This window comes from Pteropus vampyrus, unplaced genomic scaffold (genome assembly GCF_000151845.1).
Source record: "Pteropus vampyrus isolate Shadow unplaced genomic scaffold, Pvam_2.0 Scaffold100, whole genome shotgun sequence".
Lineage (NCBI taxonomy): Eukaryota > Metazoa > Chordata > Mammalia > Chiroptera > Pteropodidae > Pteropus > Pteropus vampyrus.
The window spans coordinates 2,510,961-2,522,460 of record NW_011888881.1 but is presented as its reverse complement, the minus strand read 5'-3'; the positions used below and the strand labels follow the sequence as shown (position 1 = coordinate 2,522,460).

At 47.9% G+C, this 11,500-nt stretch overlaps 1 protein-coding gene, 1 non-coding gene and 1 pseudogene across 2 annotated transcripts in view; 1 reads left to right on the top strand and 2 right to left on the bottom strand.

Annotated features, from left to right (window-relative positions):
* The window catches only part of RAD54L2 (RAD54 like 2), a 94,372-nt gene that overhangs the window by 76,821 nt on the left and 6,051 nt on the right, over window positions 1–11,500 (top strand). The window contains exons 14-21 of the mRNA XM_011364748.2: window positions 1,082–1,101; window positions 1,465–1,675; window positions 2,431–2,636; window positions 3,058–3,230; window positions 3,733–3,929; window positions 6,233–6,432; window positions 7,881–7,970; window positions 10,121–10,213. Coding sequence (XP_011363050.1) covers window positions 1,082–1,101; window positions 1,465–1,675; window positions 2,431–2,636; window positions 3,058–3,230; window positions 3,733–3,929; window positions 6,233–6,432; window positions 7,881–7,970; window positions 10,121–10,213 — 1,190 coding nt within the window. The remainder of the gene's footprint in view (window positions 1–1,081; window positions 1,102–1,464; window positions 1,676–2,430; window positions 2,637–3,057; window positions 3,231–3,732; window positions 3,930–6,232; window positions 6,433–7,880; window positions 7,971–10,120; window positions 10,214–11,500) is intronic.
* LOC111742775 lies at window positions 7,501–7,606 on the bottom strand. The gene has a single exon (XR_002781463.1). It is a non-coding gene; the product is annotated as a U6 spliceosomal RNA (small nuclear RNA).
* Window positions 10,573–10,691, bottom strand: LOC111742752 (annotated as a pseudogene).

Genomic DNA, 11,500 nt, shown 5'->3' with positions numbered 1-11,500 from the left:
CAGGGGTCGCGCAGAGAAGTAAAAAGCCTAGGCCTTGTCTTCGTCCGAGACGTGACAAGTCGAGGACAAAGCGTCCCTGATCATTTGCCCTCACGGGTTCTAGGGAGGACATAATCATCATGGCGGGGATGGTTGAAGACGACCCTCCGTGGAGGAGACGGGCCTTGCACTAGACTCCAAAAAATGGGGAGACTTTGAAGTTACAGAACTAGGGTGACCCAAAGGTCATTCTAGGATGAAGTAACAGAGTGAACACAAGCCGAGGTCATGTATTCTCTATGGGGGAGATAGCATCCCTAAAGGGTGAAAATTGGTTCTTGAGGGGATGAAAAAAATTTTAACTTTTGAAGTATAAGGTACAAATATGCGTATAGTAAATAAACATACTATATATCTGTGATATTAAAATTACATGGGTGGGGGCATGGTAATTGGTAAAAAATGTATTAAAAGGTACCTTAAGGGGTGGTAATGAAAAAAAAGGTTGAGAAATATTGACCTCAGGCACTTACTGGCCAGATACTGACATTTGGGCCAGATAATTCTGCCGGGGGAGGCGGTGGCGGGGGGACAGGCATGCACATCCTAGCATGTTTAGCAGCATGGTCTCTACTCACTAGATGGCAGTAGCATCCACTCAAGTTATAACCACCAAAAATGTCTCCAGGCATTGCCAAATGCCTCCTGTGGGTGGAGGGTGGAGAAATCACCCTTGTTGAGAAGCACTGAAGGAAAGAGTTAGGGAAATGGGGGTTCGGGGGGTGGTGAGGAACCCCGCAGCACAGGGTCTGGCCTGGAGCCCTGCGTTGACTATAGGCTTGCCCAGTGAGTCAGTGCCGAGCCGTGCTTGGAACTCCTGGGAACTCGGGTTGGAAAGGCAGGTTGCAGGGCTGACTGAGAGCCGTAACACCGGACAATTAAACCGATGCTTCCTACAGCTGTGGTGATTAGTTCTCCAGGTGGTATTCACACCCTTTTCTCTGCTTTCCCAGAGGTGACCAGTGAGCCCCCCTCACTTATTTGTGTTTCCTCTTCACTAAAGGTTATCTTTTCTCCTTTGAGCTTCCCCCTTTTCATGCAGATGTCCCATCTCACAGCTCCGTATTATTCATTTTATGTTTCCTTATAGCAAGTTCTTAGCCTTAGGAGCTTGATAATAATGCAGATTCCTGGTGGAGGAACATCGTTCATATCAAAACACAAGCCTCTTGGTCCTCCTGTTCTCATTGGGACTGAGGCAGAGAGGTCACCTGAGCCAGTGTCGACCGAGCTTATACATTTAGGGGGATTCTTATGCACTCTAAAGTCTAGAAACCTTGGCCTTAGAATTGACTCAAGATACTAAAGGAAGAAACATAATTTATGATCCTCGTTGCACATAAGAATCCCCTGGGGGTATTTTAAAATTATAGATGCCTGGGTTTCATGGTGGACCCCTGGAATGCCCAGGTGGTAGAATCTGAGCACTGTGGTGTGTGTGTATGTGTTTGGGTTTTAAAACACCTTCACCCAGTGATTTGGCTGTGCACCCCTGCCCTCGTCTCTCCATTTCTTATGGTTTTCCTTCTGCTCTAGGGCTGGATGGTAGCACCCCTGCCTTTGAGAGGGAGCGGCTCATTAATCAGTTCAATGATCCCAGCAACCTCACCACCTGGCTGTTCCTTCTCTCCACAAGGTGAGTGGATCTGGGGAGGGGAGGTCAGAGGGCTATGGGTTGTGGCCAGGGTGATTGGCCACATGGGCTGGTACCCCAAGGCTCATCTGATTTCTGTTAGAAGAGATCTGCTCAGGTTTGTGGCTTGCTTTCGAGGTGAGAGAGAGGACACCAAAAGGAGGTCGTGTTAGAAGGGCAGTCGTGACATCGTCATTAAGTTCTTTGAGACATTCGTTAGCAGTGGTCATAATTAGCTTTTCTCTCAGGAGTGTTCTGAGGCTTAGACGATGTGATGAATGTGAAGGTGTTTTAAGAAGCAGAAAGTGCAGTATAACTGTACACGGCTGATGGCACTGTTTGTCTCATGCCAAGCAGCCTGACGTCTCTGCTGCCTCCCGCCATCAGAATGCCCTTGATAGAGTATGAGCCAGTCATTCTCCTAAGCTTAGACTAAGTGCACCAGAAACATCTGTATGCAGGTGTTTCTCTTCACCAGGTGACATCACTCTGGGGCCAGGGCGCAGGGCCCTTACTCGTTATGGAGGGTGGAGAGTGGGCTTTCTCAGCGGGTGGGCACCCCCATGTCGGACGTTTAGGGCCTACTTTTCAGTGTTTGAGGACATCTGCTATTCATCATCAGGACAGCAGACTCTTCCAGTACGTTGTGCTTGGGCCAAAGAGCATGATGTGAGGGAAGGAGTCACAGAAGGTAAAACCAATTTGAAAGCCATCCTTAGAACTAAAGGCTCCATGATTGTCGGCTTGTGTTTTTAAAGGGCCGGGTGCTTGGGCGTGAATCTGATCGGTGCCAACCGCGTGGTGGTGTTTGATGCTTCCTGGAACCCTTGCCATGACGCTCAGGCAGTGTGTCGGGTGTATCGTTATGGCCAGAAAAAGCCCTGTCACATCTACCGCCTTGTGGCTGATTTCACCCTCGAAAAGAAGATCTATGACCGTCAGATTTCCAAGCAGGGCATGTCAGGTGGGCCATCTTTCAGGCTCGGAAGAGGCACATTTATACAGGCTGCCATCCTTCTGTGTCAAGCGGGGAGCGGAAGGGCAGGATATGGGGACACAGATAGGCTTTCAGTCATAGAAAGCCAGCCGTTCCTCCCATCTCGTTCTGGTTCAAATAATTGCTTCAGAGGGATTTGACCTCAGCTTGTTGAAGGTGGGTTTGATGATGAGAGCTGAGCTAGTTATGCAGGTTTCTCTTAAATTTCCATTTCACCAGGACCTCAAGCATGGTCTTTGACTTTCAGATGTGGAATGGCCTAACGTGGTTTAGATATTAGTGACAATAATGCCACCTACAACCTCTCTTTTCCCTACTGATCTTTGTAGCTGTGCCTTTGCAGTCTTCCTTGCCACGTGCCGATTTTCTCCACGTCTTCTTCTTCTAGATCGGGTGGTGGATGATCTCAATCCAATGCTGAATTTTACCCGGAAGGAGGTTGAGAACCTACTGCACTTTGTTGAGAAGGAGCCAGCCCCCCAAGCATCCTTGAACGTAAAGGGGATCAAGGAGCCAGTCTTACAACTTGCCTGTCTGAAGTACCCTCACCTCATCACCAAGGTAAGAACCTGGTATGCATGTAATGCCGAGTGCGTCCATTTCCAGCAAGGGAGCCTTGTCTGGCAAGCTTGTTTTCATCATCCGAACTTTTGTTTCATGCAGGCAACACGAATTCAAGTGGTTCTTCTTCCCCGCATGCAGTGCCCATCCCCATCCCTAGTCTGGTCCTACCAGTGCTAAGGTCAGCCATGTTGAATAATTTGGCCAGTGTTTTTTCCTAGCAAGAAGAGGGATGGCAAGTTCTAAAAATGTAGTCTGTTACTTCTCTGAACTCTCCCATCCTTTTGATGTGGAAGGCAGCCTTAGATTGTCTAAAGCCAACGCTGGGTTAGAGTTGTGAGTTACACTCTTGAGAAAAAGACCGTCAACCTGCCTGTGGATCTGCTCTTTGCTATTGCTGGAGACAGCCAGCCCTGTCTCAGTTTCAAAATAAGGCTCACTGTGTATCAGCCATGTTAGCACAAAGACTGGTAATTAAATCAACATCCTCCTGTGTCCCCAGGAGCCTTTTGAGCATGAGTCATTGCTCCTTAACCGAAAGGATCACAAGCTGACCAAGGCGGAGAAAAAAGCAGCGAAGAAAAGCTATGAGGAAGACAAACGCACATCAGTCCCCTACACCCGCCCGTCATATGCGCAGTATTATCCCGCCAGCGACCAGAGCCTGACCAGCATCCCTGCCTTCAGTCAGAGAAACTGGTGAGTCGCCGAAAGGCGGGGAAGCTGTGCTGCTGCGCCAGGCCCGGACTTTTCCACTGGTTTGTGTTTGAAGCAGAGGGAGAGACCACAACTTGCTCTTTGTGGCTGAGAACTGACAGGTGCTGCTCCTGAATGAGGTGCCGAAGCCATTCAGCAGCCCAGGCGTTTAAATGGCTCTGGCTGAGGACTGAGCTCCTGGCCTTGTGAATCAGGAGAGGCCTTTTAGATTCCCGGGAAGTGCAGCTTCCTAAAACAGAGAGGCCCAGCTCTCCTGCACAGCTGCCTCATATCCATAGCATCTTTTTCTTAGACCTTGCTTAGCAATGAGGTTCAAGGATGAAGGCCAGGTCTCCGTGAGTCTTGGATTGTGGTCAGTGGATTCTGCTGCTCCTACTAGGATTGCGTTCCGTGGCTGTGCCACGGTCCTGAGGGAAAAATATTTTTCTTGACTACAACTTCTAGAACTGTTCAGAATACGAACAGGATAAAAGCCAGTTGCTAAGGGAGAGAGGGCTTTTTATAAGAAATTATGGAACAATTATCTATGGTCTTTTTTTTTTTTTTCCCCTTTTTAAAGCAAGGTGCCTCAGAGCCCGCACCACAATTAGCTGCTTGATTGGTGGTTTGCATTTTTAAATTGTTTGATTATCTCGAATTAAAGATAATTATTTTATTTGAGTGGGATAGATTTAAAACTTTTTCTTAAGAAGAGTCCATGTAAAAAAAAAAAAAAAAACTTGCCAAATGAGGTTCTAAAGGAATTAAATAAAACCATGTAAGATTTTATATAAGACTCTAATTTTTGATGAGTAAATTTGCTAATTTTAATGTATAAGATGCGTTCAAGTAGAAAGTCACGCTTTCAAAGCCTTTACACTTTATTTCTGTCATTTTCCAAGATGCTATTGCCTGGGAGTGTTCTCCTCTCTTGTCTTCCACCCGTTGTTCTCTTTTCTGGGCTTTTCCATGTAGCAGCAGAAATGGACTAAGCCTAAACCCAGTGGGAGAAAGCCATGTGGTGTCCAGGGAAGGGGGTGTGTGACAGACGGTCTGGGCCGTGAAGAGATGTTAGCTCCTTTTCTGGCCCAGCTCCAGCCCTGTGGGAGGCGGCAGACTCTCAGAGCATTTAATGAGCCATTCCTGCTGATTCCTGTCCTGTCTGGTTACATGAGAGGAGGCCCTCCTACCCAAATCCTCACCTCAGCCCTTGCAGAGTATGGGGCTCGGGCTAGGTTCCTGTTACCTTTCTGACTCACTGACATCTGGCCAGGGCCCCTAGGAAGTAGGCCCCAGTCCCTTGAGCCCACTGTGCTGTCTGGCCTGTCTGGGAATGTGGGGTCCATAGGGCCCAGGCAGCTAGCTGCCCAGAGGTTCGTCATTCAGACAGGAAAGAATGCATCGGTCTAAGGAGGTCCCTTTTCTGGGACTGAAGACCAAGATGCAGACTTCAGAAAGCATATAGACAGGAACTTAATTTCAAAAGTCTTAAATCAGGAGTAGCTTTCTCAAGGTACCAACATCTGGTTGAAGGGAAGGAGAAGCGTGAGGAATGCATCACTGACCACGGGAGAACACTTTGGCGTGTTGGCAGTAAGAGATGCACAGCCTGCGCTCAGGCTGGCCATGGGCCTGTGCCATTTAGAAGCCTGGCTTCTGTGCACAGAGTTTTGGCCGCTGCTGCTTTTGTGGTGGTTTTGACGAGGCAGGTACTTTGGAGACCGGCCCCCGGAGGAGCCCAGTGAAAAGCGATGCAGAGGAGAGGGGAGTGTCTGCATTACTTACTGAAACTTGATGTTTCAGAGAGTAAAGACAGTTAAAGTTGGACAAATGGTCTCTCAAGATGACCTGAACACGTGACCTCACATGGCCCTTTTTCCTTGGGTGAGAGGGAAAATCCCATCCATTCGTCTTCAACTTAGCATGCACTATGTCCTGAGGAACTTTTCTTCCGTTGGTGCGTTGTTGCCTCTCCCTAACTTTCCTGTAAGGACCAATTCCTAATGTATGTAGACACCTCCAGTTCCAGAGGAGCGGGTGTCACCTCTCATCTCCTTAAAGAGGTTATTCCATGGACATATAGCTCTTCTCGGACCCTGAGAGGCTTTATCTCTCACCACCTCTGGCTCTGCTCTGGCTCGGTCCTGCCTCTGGTCTTCCTTTGAATCGGCCACACCCTGTAGGTCTCCCTCTCAGCAGCAGCTGAGGCTGAGGGATGGGGAAGTTGGAGGAGGCTCTGCAGGCTGCGCGTAAAGGAAGTATGGCTCTTCTGCCGAGCTCTGAGTGTGCTTGTCTTTCTCTCACAGGCAGCCAGCACTGAAGAGTGACGAGAAGCCCGTGGCCAGTGTCCGTCCTGTGCAGTCCACCCCCATCCCGATGATGCCCCGGCATGTCCCACTGGGAGGCGGTGTCAGCTCCGCCTCTGGCACAAACCCGGCTATGAACTTCCCGATCAACTACCTGCAGCGTGCGGGCGTCCTTGTGCAGAAGGTGGTCACCACAACAGGTGGGGAACTCCCAGGTTCTCTCCAGGGTGCTGTCCCTTTTCAAGTTACCGTGTTCACTCAGGAATATGAGCACTTATTAAGCACCTTGTGTATTCTGGGCCTTACTACATTGGCACTATAGGTAAAAAAAAGACAGCCATCCCTTATCTCGAGGAGTTTGCACTGTAACGACACATCTTAAGAATAATAGCATGAAACTGGGTCTTCCTGAACGTGGCGGTTGGGATAGACTCCGAACAGAGCGGAGATTGTGGAAATGTCACTGGGACACAGGGTCAGTCGTCTGAGAGACCTGTGAATGTGTTGAGTCTGGCCCGACTGCAGGGTCAGCTACATATGAAGGAAGCTGTCAATCTCCCTTCTTAATTGGAAGACCTGAATGTCATTTGCTGCTTTCTTCGTGAGTTTGTTGTGGCTCGAGCGTGGTAGACCAGTGGCAGGTGTGTGGCCCACGGTCCTTGTGATCCGCCCTGTGATTCAGGGTAATGGGGAAGGAAAGCATTTCACAATGCTGTTTTTCATCTTGCTATCTAGAAATATTCATGATCTATAAATTTTAATGAAATACCTTAACTGATTTTTTGAAAATGAAAATAATACATGTCCATGGTAAAAAAAATTCGAAACAAGTGAAAACAAAAAGGGAGCGTCTTGTAATCACACTTCTCTGCTGATGCCTGAAAGTGCCCTTCACCCTCAGCTAGGTGTGGTGCGATGCCAGGGCGGGCAGGCCACCCCTGGGACCTAGCGTGATGTGGAGCAGACACGCAGATAGCTTGGGGAGGGAGAAAAATACATAGAAATAACCATTTGAACCAAAACCTTTTTTTCCTTAAAAGCAGAAAAATTATAATTTTTATTACAGAAAGAAAGGGGGCTACTTTGCTCCAAATAATATTCATATGGGACCACGTCATCACGTTAAAGCTGTATGTTCACAAAATATATAGGGGCATTAATTTTTTTTTAATTTGTTTTACACTTAGTTTTTTTATTTTTTAGTTTTACGATTCAATGGTAAGTCACATGTATTGCATTGTGTGTTCACCGCCAGTAGTTAGATTTCTTAAAACTACGAAACACTCGCGAACTTGCACGTCATCCTTGCGCAGAGGCCGTGCTATCTTCCCCGTACAGTTCCAGTTTTAGTACGCGTGCTGCCGAAGCGAGCATGCACCAAAACTCTTTCTAAGCCAAAAACTCCATGAATTTCTAATTACTTTGGGGGAAAGATGATCAGATTTCTAAAAAGTTTGTTTTCACAGTATTCTTTGTTTCGACAGTTGTGAGAGGTCCTGCTCGCTTCGCCCCCTCGGTTCTGAGCTCTGCTCTGCCGAGCGGCTTTAGGAGAACCACTGGGGAGCGGGGTGGATGTGGACTGTGCAGTTCCCTTCCCCGCCTCGGTCAGGCCCACGTCATCTAAACCTGAGTTCTGTGTCTTCACTAGATATCGTTATTCCTGGACTCAACAGCTCCACAGATGTGCAGGCAAGAATTAACGCTGGCGAGAGCATCCACATCATCCGTGGGACAAAAGGTGAGAACCTGACCAAGGGCTGGTGCCGGAGGGGGATGGGAACCATCCTGTAAGAGCGTCACATGCAGGGGAAACATGAGAAAGTGACTCTTCTAGTTCCTTAGTAGGTAGAGGTGGGCCCGAAGGATATCTGTCAGTAGCCTAAAAGAGGGAGTGAGGGTTCCTGCATTTCTGTATTTTACCATTGCTTCTGTGGAGAATCTTGGGGTGGGCTGGGTAGATAGCGTGTTTCGTATTGGTCTCAGCCTACTGATGGCGATGCTAGCAATGCCTAAGTCACCTGGTCCTGTAATTCCTGTGTAAACATCCCCCCCGCCCCCCCCCCCCCCGCCATAGGCATTGCCCCAGAGCCAGTGTTGTGGCCAGACTGGCCCTTGTGGTTATTGTGATTATAAGACACAGCAACCATCAGGGAACTTTGAAAAGACAACGTTTATTACTCACAGGTCCTGGAGGGTACATGGCTTGTTCGAGGGCCTCACAGGGAGATCGTGGGTGGAGAGGGCGAGTGAGAGTATGAGCCTCAGTCTCTGTTTTTATTAGAGTTCAAGAATGGGGTGCCTAGGGCTTTGCGGTTCACTCTTTATTGGTGAATTTAAAACATAAGAGCAGAAATTTGAGCATGAGAAAAGAAAAGCGGGGTCACTAGGTTACCTAGTTTACCCTGGTTACCCTGGGCTTTCTAAAAGGGAAACTTCATGGGTGGGGGCCCCCTGGTTCATCATCTAGTTGTTTAGCTAGTCGTGGTGTCATACAGCTGGAGCTTGTTTATTGGAGATGGATGTCTTTGAAACAAAAGCTTCGGCAATCAGAGCTTAACGTCTGGCACTCAGTGCACACAGGGAAATCAAAACTAGAGGGAAGGAGCTGTGGAATGGGTCCTAAGCCAACATGTGTGTTACTTGTGTCGTCTTACCCACTTGTATGGAGTAGGGGCAGGTCTCTAACCGGGAAATGTATCGGGAGGATGAATTGGTACACATCGATTGCTTGGCAGAATTTTCAAGTGTCGTAATTTTAAAAGTCCACTGCCTCTGGCCACCTCGCATGGGGAGCTGAGATTGCTGGAATGAGAAATCTAGGCTGGGCAGCGTCAGGACCCTCTCTAAATCTGTCATTTCAGCCTTTACTTTGTGAGGCTCCCTGAGCTCCCTATTCAGTAAGGAGATTTTGCCCTAGCCTCTGTTGGGTCAAAGTACCTTTAGGCTAAAGGAAAAGATGCCACGAACTACATGACACACAGAGAAAACCGTACCCAGCCCCCTTACCAGGCTCTTCCTGGCCCAGAGCAGGAGTTGGCAAACTCTGGCTGGCCCACCAGCCAGACCCAGCCTGCTTCCTGTTACCATACCTGTGAGCTAAGAATGTGTTTTACATTTTCAGTTGGTTGGGGAAAAAAACCAAAAGAATAATATTTTGCGGCAGGTGAAAATTATATGAAATTCACATTTCAGGGTCCATAAATATTTTTAGATCATAACCATGACCAGCTCTTTTCCTGCTACAGAATTGAGTAGTTGCAGGAGAGATCTAACGACTCCCAAAGTCAAACATATTTACTAACTAGCCTTTTAAGAAAAAATTTGCCGACCTCTGACCTAGAGGCAGCCCTAACCCTCCAGGATTGATCAAAAGACATACCCAAGACAAGGGAAGGTGAATTCGTACTGCGTGGGAGTAGAACGCAGGTCTAGAATTAGGCCTGCCGAGGGAGAGAGCGTTGGGGCAGTAAGGCTCCTTCCTCCCAGACCAAGAGGCGGACCTGGGCCAGAGCACCTCTCCTTCTTCACAGCACCCACGTGTTCCCTCACTGCATTTAACCTGTCTGGGTAGTTCCTGGTACTGTTGTCCAGCTCCCGCTCCAGAGGTGAGCTCCATGAGACAGGGCCCTTTTTCAAAGGTCTTACATGCTTCAGGGTCTAGAACAGTACCTGGTACGTAGCAGTTGTGCACATCACTGTTTTTGTGGAATAAGTAATAATATTGGGCCACAGCTCAGTCACCCCACTCCTCATTTCAGGGGTCTTCAGACAGGGTGTGAGACCCAATTTTATAGCTGCCTCCCAGCCCACAGTCCCTAGGCCTGGAGTTTCGCAGGGCTGGCAGAGTCCAAGCCTGCTCCCAGCAGTCTTCCTCATGTCTCTTCTTAGGGACATACATCCGCACTAGCGACGGGCGGATCTTTGCTGTCCGGGCGACAGGCAAACCAAAGGCTCCTGAAGACGGTCGGATGGCCGCCTCAGGTATGGTGGCTTCCACCTGTCTGTCTCTCTCTCTATCATCTATCATCTGTCAATCATTTATCTGTGGGTTTTTTGGGTTTTTTTTTGTTTGTTTGGTTTCATTTATAATTAATTTATTTTTTGAATAGTTAATGTCTACCTGGTTCATAATTCAAAAGGTACAGAAAGGGGTAAAGTGAAAAATAAGTTTTTCTCCCCCCATACCTCCAGCCATCCATTGCTCTTTCCTGGAGGCGTTGCTCTCATTCGTTTGGTTTTTAGAGATGTTCTATACGTATACGTGTACGGAGATATGTTTCTGTCTGTAAAAAAAATGTATGTATATGAGTTTTCTTTGTATTTTTTTTTTTTTATTTTAACGCCTACAGCACGTGGTATTTCTGGGAGGTCTCCCATCCAAGTACTAACCAAGCCCAACCCTGCTTAGCTTCTGAGATCAGACGGGATCGGGCTCGTTCAGGGTGGCATGGCCGTAGACTCTTTGTATTTTTAAAACGAATGCTAACTTACTGTAATGCACTGTTTATTCCTTTTCACTCACCAGCGTAGCTCAGGGCTCATTCCTTGTCATCGCTTTAGATGTGCCTCATTGAAGGTTGGGCCAGGATGCCATCAGATGGGTGTAACGCAGTGTATTCCCAAGTTCCCTGTCCTTGGACATTTAGATGGTTTGGCTCCACCATTACAGTACTGGCGCCTGGTCACGTGGGTGTATCTGTAGGATAACTTCCTAGGAGTGGGATTGATTCAGATCATACTCTGATGTGTGTGGCACATCGACCCCTTAGGAACTCTTGCCCAGGGCCCCTCTGTCGAGGTGTTTCTCATTTATCCTTCCTCCGTGCAGTCTGAGCTAGACTACTCCCATTCCCAGCTTTGACTATGGAAATGTTCACACGTACTGACCAATCGAAAGAGCAGCACTGTGAACACCGTGTGACCTGCGCCCAGGTCCAGTGACTGTTACTGTTCTCATAAACATTCTTTGGTCTCTTTCGACTATTTGTAAATTGAAGACATCAAGTCATTTACCCCTAAATATTTCAGTACACACCTCCTAACTATTACAACACCTTTGTCACACTGAAAGATAATGAAGAATTCCATAGTATCCCCTACTGTCCAGGCCATACCACAGTTTCCCCTGTTGTCCCAGTCGTCTTCCATGGCCGCGGATGTTTTGTTTTTAAACCAGGATGGATTGCTTTTTAAACTTCGTTTTCCTCATTTCTCCCATCCTGGTCACTGACCCTTTGCCTCCAGAAGGAGTCTGACTGGTTATAAGAA